The sequence below is a fragment of the Lepidochelys olivacea genome (assembly GCF_965140295.1).
Source record: "Lepidochelys olivacea isolate rLepOli2 genome assembly, chromosome: 16".
Lineage (NCBI taxonomy): Eukaryota > Metazoa > Chordata > Testudines > Cheloniidae > Lepidochelys > Lepidochelys olivacea.
In genome coordinates, this window is record NC_140426.1 from 5,436,137 (window position 1) to 5,454,589 (window position 18,453).

The window sequence follows — 18,453 nt, forward strand, 5'->3', positions numbered from 1 at the left end:
GTGTCCAGGGCTGGGGTTCACACTTCAGACAGGGCATTGAGAAATCCAAAGGGTTCAGAAAAGAGCTACAAGAAGGGTCTGAAGCCTTGTAGCAAGAGACCAAACAAGCTCAGTTTATTAAAGGAAGGTTCAGAGGTGACTTGATCACAGTCTCTAAGTCCCTGTACAGGGAGAAGATTTCTGAAAGCAGATTTAATCTAGATCTAATGTAGCAGACAAAGGCAGAACAAGATCCAGTGGCTGGAAGCTGAAGCCAGACGAATTCAAACTAGAAGTGAGGTGTACATTTTGAACACAGAGGGTACTTCATCACTGGAAAAACCTTGCCAAGGGATGTGATGGATTGTGCGTCTCTTGGCATCTTTAAACTAAGACTGGATATGTCTTTGTGCTCTAGCTCCACTGGAAGGGATGAGTTTGATGCAGGAATTCCTGGGCGAGATTCTCTGGCCTGTGCTACTCAAGAGATCAGACTGGATGATCATGTCTGGTCTTAACATCTGTGAATCTATTAATCTGCTTGCTCATGCCTTGAAATATGCTTGCTCATGTCCCCTCTAAAACTCATGTTTTAGTCTTTAATAGTTACTATTGTGACTCTGGTTCTTTGATCCATATCAATGTCCAATCTTTTTTTTGAATCTTGCTAGGCTGTGGCAATGAGTTCCAGAGGCTAATTGTGACTTGCAAACTGTATGGGTAGAGGCAGGAGGCAGGTACGCACACACAAACGCACACGTGCACGCACACACATTCTGGAGTCACAGAGTCACATCTGGAGGCTGATGCTGTGAACACACAGCTGTCCCTCGTGTGGCTGGCATGAGCTGTCTTCAGGGTTCTGCATGGTAATTCAGGAAACTCTCAGTGATAGTTTCCTGCCCACTGATTTGAGATTCTTCTTTAACCAAACACTTTGTCCATTGTGTACGGAATGGCCTGCCCAGCCTGGCCTGCAGCATGCATGGAAGGTGGTGAAAGAGCCCTGACCTTGCCCCCCCTGCACTGCTGAAGGCGCTCAGTGTGGATTGCAGATGACCCCTCTGGTGGTAGGGCTAGAATACTGGCCATTTGCTGAGACTGCCAGCATGGGGCACATGCAATGTAGACACATTTCAGCGAAGGACTGGGCTGGAACAACTGCTTAATTTAACGTAGACCATGCTGCAGCACGTTTGGTCAGCACTTCCTGGTGACAGAGTTAAAGCAGTGACCTAGGCCTGCTCCTCATTCTGATATGGTCCTTTTGCATAATGAGGCTGGAAACCACCTGGGAATACCACTTTGCTACCAGATTCCCTGGATGACAGTGAAGTGGCAAAATACAGTGGCTCCAGGCCCTATGCCCATATCAGCCCCTGATGCTGGCAGCATGGCTAGAGGACAGGGGTGTGTGGCCAGACAGCCTCTGTGCTCCAGCTATTTCCAGCTGCTGGAATGGCCCTTTGGGGCTATGGGCAGTGGGGAAGCCTTGTCTGAATTACAGCAAGTGAGTCCCTATCTCGGGCTTGCTGTGGCAGTGCTAATGTGCTCTGGAGCTGAGGCCTTTCCATGCTAATGGCTGGAGCCCCGTGAGTGGCTGGGCACAAGCATTGCGTCTGTTCCTGAGTCAGAGCAGGTGGAAAATCTGCTCATCCTGTCACCAAACTGCACCTGGACCCAGCAACCAGCAGGCCGGGGAGGAACAGAGTGGGGAAATATCCCCCAGTGAGGAGAGGAGGTCTGACCAAGGGATGTGGGGCCCTGTCATCCCCACCACAGCTGCCCCCTGTGCCCTCAGTTCCCAATCTCTTGTCCTGTCCTGTCCTGCCCTGCATCAGCCTGGATCCTGCTCCTCCTTCATTCTAAGGAATCCCTCCTCCTGTCTCACATGTTCTCCTTCCACGGTGCTCCCTCTGCCTGGGACTCCCTGCGCCAGTGAGCCAGGCAGGCGCCCTCCCTTCTGCTGCAGTGCCCGGCTCACGTCACCCCCTGAGCTCAGCCAGCTCAGACACAGGGCGCTTGGGCCCAGTCTGCTCTAGGACACGCCCCTGTGCTCATGCTGGCTCAGCCTCCGGAATCAATGGTGCTGACACCTCTGGCTGCACTGTGGACTCTCCTGCAGGGCTCCAGGGCCACCAACTTTGCTGACACTGGGCTGGGGTGTGCTGGGTGTAGATGGTGTCTTTCCTGCCTGCTCTGTGTTCTGCCCAGCCAGGCAGGCACTGCTCAGCCAGCACCCTGCACTCACAGCTTTTGCACAGACACGCTCTCCTGTGGGGCTGGAGTGCAGCTGCCCTGCTGAGCCTGAGCTCCACGGCTCTCACCCCTTCTCTCTGCCCCTAGGAGGTCAGCGGCTGGTACTATCTTCTTGGCGAGGACCTGGGCAGGACCAAGCACCTGAAGGTGGCCACGCGGCGTCTGAAGCAGAGCAGAGGTGGGTCCCCCTCGGCAGCATGCTCTGGGGAGTGGTACGTCCCAAGAGCTAGCAGAGCATGGGAGGGGCATGGGTTCTCATGCCCTGCCTCCTCCCCACTGGCACTGTGTGGAGCCAGGTGTGATGGGTTCGATCACAGAAACCCCCTTGGGGCTGCCAACTGATGTGCCAAGACTACTTCTGCCCCTGCTTTCCCTGCCCTCCCAGCTTGGGACTTCATTGCCCTGGCTGGTCTGAGCCCGTCCCACTAGCCTGCTGCAAACCAAGACCCAGGTCTGAACCGTGTCCCCTAACAGCTGTAGGCTTCAACTGAAAGCAGCTTAAGAAGTGTTCCTGTCTTTAACACTGAGATACTCAACTCCCAATGGAGTCAAAACCCCAAATAAATCCGTTTTACCCTGTATAAAGCTTATACAGGGTAAACTCATGAATTGTTCGCCCTCTATAACACTGACAGAGAGATATGCAGAGCTATTTGTCCTCCAGGTATTAATACATATTCTGGGTTAATTAATAAGTAAAAAGTGATTTTATTAAATACAGAAAGTAGGATTTAAGTGGTTCCAAGTAATAGCAGACAGAACAAAAGTGAATTACCAAGCAAAATAAAATAGAAAACACAAGTCTATGTCTAATACAGTAAGAAAACAATGCAGATAAAAACCTCACCTTCAGAGGAATTCCAGTAAGCTTCATTTTACAGACTAGTCTCCTTCTAGTCTGGATCCAGCAATCCCTCACACCCACTGTAGTTACTGTCCTTTGTTCCAGTTTCTTTCAGGTATCCTTGGGGGTGGAGAGGCTATCTCTTGAGCCAGCTGAAGACCAAATGGAGGGGTCTCCCAGGGGTTTAAATAGACTTTCTCTTGTGTGTGGATACCCCCTCCTCTCTCCTGTGCAAAGTCCATGTCCAAGATGGAATTCTGGAGTCACCTGGGCAAGTCACATGTCCGTGCATGACTCAGTTTTTACAGGCAGCAGCCATTGTTCACATGCTACCTTGAAAGTCCTCATGTAGACTTCTTATGTGGATTGAAGCCTTTCAAGAGCCATTGTCCATCCTATAGCTGGCCTCCAGGTATTCTCTGCGGGCCTCCAGGGGAGACTCAAGTAGGAGCCTGTGGCCTGGTGGCCCCACAGAGCGTCCCTGCCTGTGCTGCGTGGAGCTGGGCCTGGCTGGCAGCCTCCCTGTGCTGCTCTCCCAGCAGTGCTGCCAGGTCACTGCCGGCATGGTTTTCCTGCTCCCCAGTAGATGATTTATCATGGGATGTTGGAGACTCGGACCCCAAACTGCCTTTGAGCCAGCTCAGTGTGTGAGCATTGCTGGGCCAAAATCCAGCATTGGCCTTCTCCAGGAAAGGGTAAAAGGGAAACTTCTGCCCCTCCGAAGGCCACCCAGGGTGCAGCTACACTCTGAGTCGGGGATGCGATGTCCAGCTGGAGGAGACACACATGTTATCTCTCACCAAGCTAGCGAGAAGTGGGACGGGCTAGCTGCCCTGAGTGTGTGCTTAATGGGGCCACTCGGACAGCCCAGGCTCTCTGCACTGCACAATAACCTCACAGCCCCAGTACTGCCTTAGGGTGCCAGCCCTGGCTCTGAGCCCAGCTCCTCCTGAACCGCTCTGCTAGGCTGCCTGCAGTGACTCAAGTGTGTGATCACCAACCTCAGAGCAGATTGGCAGGAACCAGGCCACGAACCCCCCCGGCTGTGAGTTCCAACCAATTATCATGTGTAAACTCCCCAGCCTAAATGTAGGGTCACAGACAGTCCCCTTGGGTAGTCTGACCTGTCGCACCACCCAGGGGAGCCTGCCTTTGTGATGGATGGTCCCTTACACCACCAATCAGAGCAATATTCAGGTTACTCCGAGTCCCAAAGGTCCAGTCACTTACCCAGGTAAGTTGCACCTTAGATCTCACACCAAAGACAAGGCTTGTAGCCAATACTGTAATAAACTACATACAGATTTATGAATAGGAAAAGGAAAGAAGAGAGCTATTTATGAGGTTAAAACAGATAAATGTACATGTACAAGTGAGTTACAATCTTCAGTTTCAAGAGGTAATAGAAATTTCTATAATGAACAAGCTCTAGATGACCTTTAGGGCTAGCCCAGGCTAAGCAGCGTCCAAGCAGCATAGAGATAATCGGTTCCTTCTGTTTATCCCCCTCTTCCCATGTGCTCTGAGCTGCAGACACAGCTGATGGGAGGAACTCACTTGCATGACTCATCTTTGGGGAGGGGGGCAGAGCAGGACAACTAAAGAGTCTTTTGTCCTCTTTAATGTCCCTGCAATAGTCTGTCTGGGGTTAATGGACCTTGCCCGTTGGGCAGGACATAAGTCCTTCTGCTGGAGATCAGCCCTTCACACTAGTTAATGTCTCTCCCTATCCCCTGATTTACACAGTCACAGGCTCACAATACAAATGCTCACATATTACCTTACACTGGGAAATACAGACGCTATAGATGAGATGAATGCCGGCAGCAACTCACAAGCGTTCGGTAAAGTCTAAACACCAAGCACATTCATATAATCCTAATACCAGTTTTAACAATCCTAACACTGATTCCAGCTAGGTGTTTGTCAGTGTTCGGTTGAGGCATGGGGACAATGGCATGAGCTGGCACCTGGTCTGCCAGCATCACACACCTGACCCATCACTAATGTTCTCCCGGCTGCCTGGCTCCCGCAGCAATGCTGGGTTGTAGTGGAGGCAGGAGAATGACCTAGGGACGAGAGAGGCAGCGCCCGGCTTGCTGTAGCTAAGGACAGTGCTATGGTTTGCAGTCACAGCAGGGACTACATCCATAGGAAGGTGTGACGGGCAGCATCTCTCTGCACTTGCTCTGAGGGGCAGATTGGGATATTCTGGAAAGTCCCAGGTAAATCTGTTTAGGAGAGGGAGATGCCCTCCCTTGTGCTGTCCCCTGAGGAGCCCTGGAGACACGGATGGCCTGGTTCAGTGAGACAGCAAGCCTGCAGGAGCTCTGAGACATCTGAGGAGTAGGCTGGGGGTGTGCGGGGGGGTTCATTTACAGATAACCAGGCTGTTTGGCATGGCTCCTCCTAGCTGCTTCCCTTTCTACCAAGGGCGGCCGGTGCACAATGCATGTCACTAGGTGCTGGAGTGGTTCAGTGGGTACTGGGGAACACCATCTCTCCTCAGCTGGGCCCAGGGAGCATGCAGGAGGGGAGTTCCTCTCCTGCACACTTCCCAGGGGCCAAGCAAGGACAGAATACAGCTCCTTCTCCTCCTTTCCATCTAGGACAACCCCACCCCTGCCAGCTCCTCCTCCCCTACTGGGGGGAAGGCAGAGGAACCGATCACACCTCAATTGCTCCCCAGCTTTCCTGTGGAGAGTCCAGCCCTCCAGCCCAGGGCTCAGCCTGGCTGCCATATTGTCTTTACACAACCTGGATTTCCCAACTCAGCGAAGCTCAGACATTGTGGTAATGGGGCCATGTTAGCACTTACACAGGAGAGATCCTGGGCAGGTCTAAATGGGGTGACCCAGAGAGAAGGGGCATCCTCCCCCTCCTTGGGGACACAAGCCCTTCTTTCCTCCCTGTCTCTCCCACTCGCTGTGCCTATCACCACATGCTGCTGCTGCTGCATCTCACATGCTCTCCAGCTTTGGGCCAGCATCCGCCAGCCTTGGGACCATTGAAATCAATGGATTCCCTCCTGTTGCCTCCAGTGAGCTTTGGATCAGGTCCTTGCTGAGTTCTCTATCCTGCCTGGCTCTAACCTGTGGGGCTGCCCAGTGTCTGCAGGAGTGGAGCAGGCCTGGGACAGGAGATGTGCTGCGGGGGTGGTCTGCACAGAGTGCGGTCTGGGCTGGGACACAGTCGCAGGGCAATGTGTGTGAAGGGCATGTGGCAGCTGCCCCTCATGCCACCCTCAGTGGATCAACAGGGAATTTCCGGGTCTTCAAACACCCACAGGAAATGCCACCATGTTAAAGGCAGAAGCGTCTGCGTAGTGCCTGAGAGCAGCCTATGTGACATGCTCTTTCTGTTGCCTTCTAGAGCCACTACTGGTGAGCCAGGGGGCTGCACTGGGAAACCAGGAGGCTGAGAACATGGAGCAGCTCAAGGTAGGTGTGACAGGTGTGCCGGGGCCAGCTGAGCCCAGTGGGAGCAGCACAGCACTAATGACCCAGGGAGCAGGGGCAGGAGAGGGAGAGAAGGGCCAGCGGGAGGCTGATCCCAGGGCAGGAGCTGTGCCGGAGGTGGCTCCTCTGCACAGTAGTAGGACTCAGTGAAAGGGCAGAGAGGGCTAGTGCTAGGCCAGCAGGGAGGAGAGGAAAGTCTGGGGGGTTGCTGAGCAGGGGAGTCAGAATGGGACCATGAAACGAGTGGGCCTGGGATGGTTTCTCACACGCAGAACGAGCCAGAGTTATATTTGCTTTGTACAACAAAGCACAATGGGCAAGCCTTCATGAGAGAGAGCGCAGTGTGTGTGTCTCCTCTGTGTCTCCTCTGTGGCAGGCTGTGTCCGAACACAGCATGGTGGCTTCCTTTGCAGCCCTCCTCTCCATTTAGGCCCTGTCCACACTCCAGCATATAGGCTGATTTTGTAACCAGTTAGTGACTCTAGATGCAATCGGTGTCTTCATGCAGCATGGTCAGTAGCCAGGACCCATGGCAGCTGCAGGCCTAGGCTGCCCCATGGCTCTCTTCTGGCACCTGGGTCAGCACTCTGTTTTGTTGCTGTGTGAACTGGACCCTGACCATGTAACCGGGCTGGTTGGACCTCCTCCCTCCATTCTCTGTGTAGTGGGATGTTTCAGCATGCACTGTTACTGCTGTGGTATGTGCATTTCCTGGGCACTCTGGCCCCTGCTGGCTTCTTACGGGATAGGTGCCCAAATTTCCCAGAATGCACTGGTATGTACCTAGCTGGGTTGCGTGGCCTGTGTAGGTACGAGGCACAAAGATTCCAGCGTGGACTCAGCACCGCACCCCTTGTGACCAGGGCAGATGAGAGAGTTGCAGGCTGGTTAGAAAACTGTGGAGTGGCTGGAGCTGCAGTGTGGATTGGGCCATGCAGGTGAGATCTGTGGGAAACAAGCCAAGAGCGACGTACACCCCATGGGGAAACTACCTGACAATGTGGGGATGTGCCTGTGCTTCCCTACACATGTGCTGTGGGGTGGTGCTGGAGAGCCTGGAGGCCATGGAGAGGCTTTGCTCTAGCTCAGGGAGAGGAGTGATTCATTCCAAAGACTTTCAAAGGAGCCAGAGCTGTGTGACTAGGCCAGGGATGGGCAAACTTTTTGGCCTGAGGGCCACATTTGGATATGGAAATTGTACGGCGGGCCATGAATGCTCATGAAATTCGGGGATGGGGTGCGGGAGGGGATGAGGGCTCTGGCTAGAGGTGTGGGCTCTGTGGTAGGTCCAGAAATTAGGAGTTCAGTGTGTGGCTCTGGGCTGGGGCAGGGAGTTGGGGTGCGGGGGAGAGAGGGACTCCAGCTGGGGGTGTGGGCTCTGGGGTGGGGCTGGGGATGAGGGTTTGGGCTGCAGGAGGGTGCGCCGGGCTGGGACCAAGGGGCAGGAGGGGGATCAGGGCTGGGGTAGGGGGTTGGGGCATGGGAGGGGGTGAAGGGGTGATTTCCTCAAGCAGCTCCCAGAAGCAGCAGCACGTCCCTTCTCTGGCTCCTACGTGGAGGCACGGCCAGGCAGCTCTGCACACTGCCCCTTCCGCAAGCGCTGCCGCTGCAGCTCCCATTGGCTGTGATTCCCAGCCAATGGGAGCTGTGAGGATGACACTTGGGGCAGGAGCAGCATGCAGAGCCCCTTGGCTGCCCCTACATGTAGGAGCCGGAGCGGGGGCGTGCTGCTTCTTCCGGGAGCCACGTGGAGCAAGCCCCTGACCTTACTCCCTGGGGGGAGTTCAAGGGCCAGATTAAAATGTCTGAAGGGCTGGATGTGGCCCCCGGGCTGTAGTTTGCCCACCCCTGGACTAGACTGTGCTACGCTTCACTGAGAGGCCCTTCCTGCGGACACCTGCTGATTTGTCCGAATGTGGTGCCTTTTCACCCTACGTCTTTCCAGTGGACGTTACATTAAATCCTTTGCCACCTGAATGGGGCGCTTGAGACCGAGGCCTCTGTGATTTATAGGAGAGGCAAGGATGGGAAACAGCAACACAAACACAGGGCCCACGTCGGAAACTGGGCCCAACTGGCCCTGTGATTGATCTGTGCCAAATTCCGCCTCTCTGCTTCCCTCAGCTGCATTCTCAGTTATTTGTTTTAAACCGTAGGGTTGAGCTAGACAAACCAACCCAGCGTCCCTTATCCCTCCCTTCCTCTCACATAGGCAGGGTTTAAATTCAGAGCTCCTGCCAGTAAATATTTTCAACCCCTCTGGAGCATTTATAGCCTGGTGGAGGGATGGGGAGCTTCGGGAAATGCCCTGTAAGAATGAACACAGTGACAGTCACCACTGGCCTGAAAGATGGCAAACTGGGGGAGGCAGAGTGTTGGCCTGTCTGCTCAGCGCAGCCCCAGCCTGGCAGGGCTAGACACTGCCGAGCCAGTTTGGTTAGTGACTTCAAACCAAGCCCTTTGTGTTTGTGCGGCGTTGTCCTCTGCTAGTTAAAATCCCCTCACCCACTTGTGTTTGGATTTCTGTGGCAGCCACCAGACCATGCTGCAGTGACAGTGACTCCAGGGACTCGGTTTGGCTGGGGTTTGAAGCCTTGCCTCATTTCTGCCCCGTGGAGGAAGCTGAAAGGAGCTTTCTTCTTGCTTTGTTTAGCTGCATTCTACAGGGGTTCCCCTGTGACTCGGCATTCCTGGGAGCTGCTGCTGCAGTGTGCAAAGAGGCCATGTCACGCAGCTTTGTGCTGTACGTCTGACTTGATTCAGAGTTGTGCTGTGCCTTTAATTCTGAAATAAAACCATGGGTGCCACTGACCTCCAAGCTTTGGGTCGTATTTCCCCTCCCCCCGCCCCCTGTAAACACAAAGCAGTATTGTGCGTGTTTGTTCTGTGAAAACAAATTCTTCCTTGTTTTCCTAAAGCAGAATCACTTTTCCTCTCATATCTTTAAACTAGGGTAAGAAGTCTTTTTACTGAAGTGAAGCTTGTGCAGCTGAGGCCTGTGAAATGCTGCTTACACATCCTCAAAGTGTTTGTGAGAACCTTGGAATAACAAAGTGCTCTGTGCCACTGAAGAATGCAGCAGGAACAAAAGCCACATCAACAGAGAAGGGACTAGGGAATACTGAATAGTTGACAGGAATTTTAATATAAAACTCTCTCTCTTCCTTGTCACTTGGAGTTTTCAGGAAGCCCTCTGTCTTATCGTAAAGCGGCATACAGCACAGACAGGGGCTTGGGAGGTGAAAGGTGGCTTCCTGCCATTCTTCTCTAGAGCTGGGTTCCCATGGGCGGTCATGCCAGTTTCACTGTGGCTTGTTCTATGCTGTTGTGATACAAGGAGACCAGGATTCCTGCTCCTTTGAGGGATTTAACTTCCATGGGCTAGTGGCGAGTTTAGAGCCTGCAATCATGAATCGCTTCAATGGACTCTGCAAGGTGTGCTCGGAGCGGAGATACAGACAGGTCTGTGGAACCTAACCCTAATCCGAATGCAAAGTGAATCCATCTGGGGAGTGCATGTCTATTGCAGAGCCTGAGTTAGGCTTATGTGCTGACTGTGTTCTCCCAGAGCCTACTGCTCTGGCTGTGCGTGTCAGGTTATTTCCTGTGTGTTGGTTTGTCAGGATTGTTTTGCAAATGCCATTTTAGCAGCGATCATGGAAATGCTCGGCAAGTCGGCATCTGTGTATAAATGATCTCTGTCTGCGTATGGGCAGATCCGCACAACTGTGGATGGCCCCATGGTGGGAGCGAGCATTCAGCTTGCGCTAATGGCTGGAACGTTAGTGCTGTAACAAGTTGGTATGTCCCGGGGAAGTGCTAAGCTGAGCGGTCCAATTTACCATTCATTAGTGGAAAGGAAGGCACTGCAGACTGTTAAGCAGATCCTTCCTTGTGTTTATCAGGAATGCATTAGGGAGACAAGCTAGTTACATTTGACATTGATGGCTGCTAGGAAAGAGTCTTGCTGAGCGTTATAAAGGAAAGTTCCAAGTTCTGTCTGACCGGGTTTGTCCGTGGCTTTGTCTGTCACAGGCTATTTTTATAGGTGTAAATGTGGCTGTGTAGATGAAGCTGCCTTGGCATTTCTGACACCAGCTCCCCATTGCTCTGCAGTGGGGTCATGGCTCACTCCCAGGCAGACTGAGGGGTCACAACCCCTTTGTTGAGTTCTCCTGTTTACCCTAGTTCTGAGGCTAGGGCTGGAATTGCTGGATCGTGTATATGTGGCACTGCACTCCGTTCAGTGCAATGAATTAGTTTCACAATCTAGATGGGAAGAAAACAGAGCAGAAGGAGTCTCCTTGGTTAAACATGCCCCATCCAGTCTCTGGGCTGGATAAAGGGTGTCACACGGCAACTCCACTCCGCTCTGCATGTGGCGAAGGTTTACTATGACTCATGGCTTGGGCCATGTTAATTCTTGGTCTCCCAGAACCAGTGAAATCTCCCTGGCTCCTTCCCCAACACCATGGGCGTAGAGTTCTGATAACTCGGTGTCCTCTAGGGTACTGACGTCACATGCCATCTCTGTACCCACCTTCCCTGTCTGGGTTCACACTTCCCAGCCCTTGTCTGCAGGGGCAGAAAGAGTGCTTCTTATTCAGCACTGGTGCCAGCTGGGAGCTGTAGCCCAGACCCCGAGCTCAAGTGTTTTGACCACTCTGTCGTGAAGAACAGAGCTGAGTTTCTTTTTCAGTAATGAAGATCTATACTCAGCTGTTGGTTCTCTTGATGCTACATGAGCAGCATTGACTCCAGCTCACTCTCCTGTAGCTGGGCTGGCTCTTTGGGGCCAGCAGGAAAAATAACATGTCCCCGCCAGGGAAACCTGCAGATCTGACATGCAGACCCACAGGACAGAGCAAGATGGTGCTGTTTTCACCCTGTCCTTTGTGTAACCATCCCCACGTTTGAACGGGCTAGAGGGGTCGCTGCTTAGTGACATAAAACCCCCTTCTCCCTTCAGGGCTAAGAACATCTCTGACAGTGGTCAAGGGACAGAGGTGGGGATGGAAAGTTAGTGTTGGGGTTCCGTGGCATGGGGCTGAGCACTGCCACGAGCTGTGGGGCTGTCTCAAAGAGCTGCTTGCTGAGCTCTTTTCAGGAGTCAGCAGTGTGCCCTTGTTGCCAAGAAGGCCAATGGCATTTTGGGATGTATAAGCAGGGGCATAACGAGCAGATCGAGGGACGTGATCGTTCCCCTCTGTTCGACATTGGTGAGGCCTCATCTGGAGTACTGTGTCTAGTTTTGGGCCCCACACTACAAGAAGGATGTGGAGAAATTAGAGAGAGTCCAGCGAAGGGCAACAAAAATAATTAGGGGTCTGGAACACATGACTTACGAGAGAGGCTGAGGGAACTGGGATTGTTTAGTCTGCGGAAGAGAAGAATGAGGGGGGATTTGATAGCTGCTTTTAACTACCTGAAAGGTGGATCCAAAGAGGATGGATCTAGACTATTCTCAGTGATAGCAGATGACAGGACAAGGAGTAATGGTCTCAAGTTGCAGTGGGGGAGGTTTAGGTTGGATATTAGGAAAAACTTTTTCACTAGGAGGGTGGTGAAACACTGGAATGGGTTACCTAGGGAGGTGGTGGAATCCCTTTCCTTAGAAGTTTTTAAGGTCAGGCTTGACAAAGCCCTGGCTGGGATGATTTAGTTGGGATTGATCCTGCTCTGGGCAGGGGGTTGGACTAGATGGCCTCCAGAGGTCCCTTCCAACTCTGTTATTCTATGATTCTATGACTCCCAGGCCTAGAAACGCCCTGATCCTCTGGCCCTGTGTTCAATCTAAGTGTAGAGAAGAGTCAAAGCTGAAGAGCCACCACCAACCTTTTGGGCTGTTTGTGACCCACCAAACCCCCAGAGCTACCCAAGGCAGTGGGCCTGGGCCTGTTCTTGATGATGCAAGTGGAAGGGAGTTTGGCTTTGGAAGCCCACTGTCATGCTAGGGAAATGCTAGGAGACAGGGCGTGTAGCTCCAGCAACCAGATACTATTGTGATTTCATCTTCACTTTATTAGAGCAAAAGATATAAAGAGGCTTGGATTAAATTCTCCTCAGCCAGGATCTGGAGTAGCATTTTATATCAATGATGAGATAGAATGTAAAGAAATAAGGAGCGATGGAATGGATGAGACAGAGTGAGTCTGGGCAAAAATCACATTGGGGAAGAAAACTACTAGAGCCTCCCCTGTGCCTCAGTCTTTAATGAGGCTAATGAGGATCTTAGGGATAATGGTAGCATGACAAATGGGAATGAGGATATGGAGGTAGATATTACCATATCTGAGCGAAACTCAAACAGCTTAATGGGACTAAATCGGGGGGTCCAGATAATCTTCATCCAAGAATATTAAAGGAATTGGCACCTGAAATTGCAAGCCCATTAGCAAGAATTTGTAATGAATCTGTAAACTCAGGGGTTGTACCGTATGACTGGAGAATTGCTAACATAGTTCCTATTTTTAAGAAAGGAAAAAAAAGTGATCCGGGTAACAGCAGGCCTGTTCGTTGGACATCTGTAGTATGCAAGGTCTTGGAAAAAATTTTGAAGGAGAAAGTAGTTAAGGACATTGAGGTCAATGGTAAAAGGAAATGCAGTGGATCTAATTTACCTAGATTTCAGGAAGGCATTTGATACCGTGCCACATGGGGAATTATTAGTTAAATTGGATAAGATGGGGATCAATATGAAAATTGAAAGGTGGATAAGGAATTGGTTAAAAGGGAGACTACAGCGGGTCCTACTGAAAGGTGAACTGTCAGGCTGGAGGGAGGTCACCAGTGGAGTTCCTCAGGGGTCGGTTTTGGGACCAATCTTATTTAATCTTTTTATTACTGACCTCGGCACAAAAAATGGGAGTGTGCTAATAAAGTTTGCAAATGACACAAAGCTGGGAGGTATTGCCAATACAGAGAAGGACTGGGACCTTGTAAACTGGAGTAATAGTAATAGGATGAAATGTAATAGTGAGAAGTGTAAGGTCATGCATTTAGGGATTAATAACAAGAATTTTAGTTATAAGCTGGGAACGCATCAATTAGAAGTAATGGAGGAGGAAAAGGACCTTGGAGTATTGGTTGACCACAGGATGACTACGAGCCACCAATGTGATATGGCTGTGAAAAAAGCTAATGGGGGATGCATCAGGCGAGGTATTTCCAGTAGGGATAAGGAGGTTTTAGTACCATTATACAAGGCACTGGTGAGACCTCATCTGGAATACTGTGTGCAGTTCTGGTCTCCCATGTTTAAGAAGGATGAATTTAAACTGGAACAGGTACAGAGAAGGGCTACTAGGATGATCTGAGGAATGGAAAACTTGTCTTATGAAAGGAGACTCAAGGAGCTTGGCTTGTATAGCCTAACTAAAAGAAGGTTGAGGGGAGATATGATTACTCTCTATAAATATATCAGAGGGATAAATACCGGAGAGGGAGAGGAATTATTTAAGCTTAGTACCAATGTGGATACAAGAACAAATGGATATAAACTGGCCATCAGGAAGTTTAGACTTGAAATTAGATGAAGGTTTCTAACCATCAGAGGAGTAAAGTTCTGGAATAGCCTTCCAAGGGAAGTAGTGGGGGCAAAAGACCTATCTGGCTTCAAGATTAAACTCGATAAGTTTATGGAGGAGATGGTATGATGGGATAACACGATTTTGGCAATTAATTGTTCTTTAACTATTCATGGTAAATAGGCCCAATGGCCTGTGATGGGATATTAGATGGGGTGGGATCTGAGTTACTACAGAGAATTCTTTCCTGGGTATCTGGCTGGCGAATCTTGCCCACATGCTCAGGGTTCAGCTGATCACCATATTTGGGGTCGGGAAGGAATTTTCCTCCAGGGCAGATTGGAAGAGGCTCTGGGGGTTTTTTGCCTTCCTCTGTAGCATGAGGCATGGGTCACTTGCTGGAGGATTCTCTGCACCTTGAAGTCTTTAAACCATGGTTTGAGGACTTCAATAGCTCAGACATAGGTGAGAGGTTTATTGCAGAAGTGGGTGGGTGAGATTCTGTGGCCTGCATTGTGCAGGAGGTCAGACTAGATGATCATAATGGTCCCTTCTGACCTTAATATCTATGAGGCTATGAGTCTATCTGTGGTTGCTTATTCTTGGTCCCTCAATGGGATCTGTCCTTCTGGCTGTTTATTTCCAGAAATCATATGGGTCAGTTGGTTCACCCGCCCCGTCCCCTCCTTTTCAGTAAACCTGGAAATGTGATAAACTTCTCTGAAAGTTTATAGGAACTGTGACTGAGCTCCCGCTTAAAGCCAACCTTCGACAAATGAACTTCACTCTATTCATGAGAGCTCACAGCCTCCAGGGTCAGCGTGGTGAGAGGAGCCTTTCACTTGTTCCCTGAGTGCTGATGGAAAAAACCCATTAACACTCCATCCCTTCCCTTCAGAACTCCTTTCAGCCATATCCTACTTAATGAAAATACTTTAGCACAAAATAATGTGTGAGGCTTTCAGAGCATCTTCACCCCAACTGCTTTACAAATATTAATATACTAAGTCTTGCCACAATCCTGCAAGGTAGGAAAATGTCATTATTTATATATTATATAAGGGAAACTGAGGCACAGAGAGTTGCTCAAAGAAGTCACACTGGAAGTCTTTGTCAAAGCCAGGAATAAAATCATATCTCCTGGTTCCCAATCTTATCCCTTAACCCATCCTTCATCCCACCTCTAGAACACTCCCTTGGTTATCAAGAGAAATTCAGGGGAGGGGAATTGTGTTATCTGCCTATAGTACAGGATATGCAACTCACCTGCTCACAGATTGCAATGCCAAATTTTGTGTGATTTGTAAATGCCCTTTTAAATGCCCTTGGCTGCAGTCCAGTGTCAGCTATGTCCTGGCCATCTGCAGTAGTTTATGTCCTCCTACAAAGGGAGGACTTTTATACTGACAGATGTTTGTTGTCTCCGACCAGTCCATTCATCCCTCTCCAGCTGGCTATACAGATGCTGTTTTAATGTAGGCATAAAAGTCCTGGGGCTGTGCATGAGCAAAGTGCTGGGTTCTTACTGGTCACACACAGTAGCTGCCTTCCTGTGTAACAGGATGACTCTGATGTCTGTTTTCAGATTACAATCCCTCGAGGAAGGGATGGGTTTGGCTTCACAATCTGCTGCGACTCTCCAGTCCGTGTGCAGGCTGTAGACTCTGGTAAGAGAACAACCCATTTTTATACATCTTTTATTGTTGGACTGATTTGAAAGGGACCAGTCCCCGTCCCCTTTGCTTCCCTGTGTTTGATCCTGTCTTAAGACCCTCTCAAACCTCACAGAATTTTCCTTTTCTCTTGAACAGTTTCTTTTAAATGTCCCCTTTGTGCCTCTAATGAGGCCAGAGGCCAGTGTGGCTGTCTTGTTACAGTACTGCCTGTGCTCAGCGCTGCAGGTATTTCGGTGAGACTGCTGGGCACAGGGCAACGGCGGGGACGCCTGTGCCATTTCTAGGTGTTTGGCACAAAAATGGTGGCAGCTAGTTTTTTTCCTAATTGCTCATTGAGTGAGTAAAATTTGATTATGTAACAAGTACTCCACATAGCCAGATATTGGGAGAGAGCATTAATGGCCTGGTCCAAAGCCCATGGAAATCACTCGGAGTCTTTCTATTGACTTCAGTTCGCTTTGTATCACTCCCTTCATTTGCACAGCAAAAGTCAGGAAATGTAAACGTTAAGGTGGAAAAGCCACCTTAACTCTGCCCCTTGTGCTTATGCCTCACAATACAGTCTTTAATGCTGGGATCGCATATGGGTTCTCAAATAGGACAATATACCATTTGTGCTAACACTGTAGATACATGAGCATGTATGTATGGCATTCTGCAGTGTTTTGATGTCAGTCTAATAGACGTACTAGTACTGGCGGAGAAAGGTTCCCCCCCAAAAAACATTTAGACAAAAACTATTTTATATGTTTTTGTTGACATATTTTGACAGAATTTTTCATTTTTTTGCCAGAAGAAAGCCTCCAAAGAAACCATGAACGCTGAAAATTGTTTCAGAGCGGCAGCCATGTTCGTCTGTATCAGCAGAAAGAACGAGGAGTCCTTGTGGCACCTTAGAGACTAACAAATTTATTTGGGCATAAGCTTTCGTGGGCTAAAGCCCACTTCATCAGATGCATGTAGTGGAAAATGCAGTAGGAAGAGATAGATATATATATATACAGAGAACATGAAAAAATGGGGTTTGCCATACCAGCTCTAACGAGACTGATCGATTAAGGTGGGCTATTATCAGCAGGAGAAAAAAACTTTTGTAGTGATAATTAGGATGGCCCATTCACTGGTATGGCAACCCCCATTTTTTCATGTTCTCTGTAAATATATATCTTCCTACTGTATTTTCCACTACATGCATCTGATGAAGTGGGCTTTAGCCCACGAAAGCTTATGCTCAAATAAATTTGTTAGTCTCTGAGGTGCCACAAGGACTCCTCGTTCTTTCTGAAAATTGTTTGGTTTTTCAACAACTGAAAAATTTCAGTGGGTTAGGCAAAATGTTTTGGCTTTACTGAAAATGTTTGTTAAACAGGCCAAAATATTTCAGGTTTCAGTTGTCCAAAACTGACAACATTTCACAAACTGTGGGATTTTAAAACTGACACACTTTGGGTTCTTTTTATTTGCGGTCTTGTTGTTGAGCATTTATGGGACATGTTTTCAAGCTTTTCTCCAGAATCATAAGGGTGAGAAACGTACTTGTCTCTCCTACAAAACTGACCTGGAAATCTAGTTTGCTATCCTGTAACTGCCTACTGAGGTAATGAGGAACCCAAATCTCATCTGCTTGTCCCGCATGTGAGTAACTGGGTCCTGGGTGTGTCTGAGGAGGTGAAAGCACATTGCTGCCCCAATCCTAGGCCAGGGCACAAAGGAGCGGCACAACTCCTGCAGCTGGGATGCAGCTTGCATCTCCTCCATGACATGGCTCAGCATGGGGGCTGCAGGAGCTGTGTAAATCCAGATCCTGAGGTGCGCTCACTGCTGCATGCTGGTCTCTGCCAATGTGGAGACTCCTTCTCTGGAGCACTGGGGGTTCAGAGGCACCCCAAATGAGTGCTCTGCCTGTGGTCCCCACCCCAGTGCAGGCATGAGATGGTGCGGAGGGCATGCTGCTGGCCCTCCCAGTCACAGGGGAATTCCCCCCTGTGAGAACAGCCATGCCTGTCCTGGCTGGGGAAAGCTGACAAAAAACTATGACTGCTTCTGATGGAAATAATCAACAGCTGCTTGTGAGAAGCTGTTACACCAGTAAAATAAAAACCAGCAGGATCTTATTAAAGGGGAAAAGGCAAAATGCCACATTTATTGTGAATACAGAGAGAATCATAGTAAGCAGTTATAGCGATAACATTCCATTCAATTTCATATTTATTCACACGTTCATTCATACACACACACACACAGGTTCTGCAAGGTTGTTATCATAGTTACCAGCCTTAGAGTTGCTCATGCCAAGCCACTGGCCAGGTGGCCTGGACATAAGGAGGGAGCAGGGCCTTGTCAGATGGTCATCTGATGCTCCTGGAAGTTGGTTTACAGAATCAGACCCCAAAGTTCTCACTTTCTAGAGTCCATTTTTATAGGAATTTCTTCCTATGCCAGTCTATGGGAATTGCTTCATCATGCTGTTGCTGAATCAATCAGCAGATGGCACATTCCTGACGGCTCCGTGCTGCCAGATGTTATCTTGTTCTTTGGTTCTCCCATTCTTGAAGCTCTTGGGTGGATCCCAGTCTGCCCTCTGGGGGTCCTCTGGTTATTTCCACTTGTCGCCTTCTTCAGCCGATGGACACTGGATTCTTAGGCTGGCACCTCCATGATCATTCAGTTATTATTCACACCAAGCATCCATCCACATACATCCTCTATAT

General features: G+C 49.8%; 1 protein-coding gene across 6 annotated transcripts in view; it reads left to right on the forward strand.

Annotated features, from left to right (window-relative positions):
- Window positions 1–18,453, forward strand: part of RGS3 (regulator of G protein signaling 3) — a 243,266-nt gene that overhangs the window by 75,970 nt on the left and 148,843 nt on the right. For 5 of the 6 annotated variants that reach the window (XR_014714330.1, XM_084650181.1, XM_084650185.1 and 2 more), the window contains 3 exons: window positions 2,326–2,416; window positions 6,455–6,522; window positions 15,652–15,733. Coding sequence is in view for 5 of the 6 variants with exons in the window: in XM_084650181.1 (XP_084506307.1) it covers window positions 2,326–2,416; window positions 6,455–6,522; window positions 15,652–15,733 (241 nt within the window). In the remaining variant the exon portion in view is untranslated. Of the gene's footprint in view, window positions 1–2,325; window positions 2,417–6,454; window positions 6,523–9,849; window positions 10,003–15,651; window positions 15,734–18,453 lie in introns of those variants that run through there. The other variant, XM_084650187.1, reaches the window with a different exon arrangement.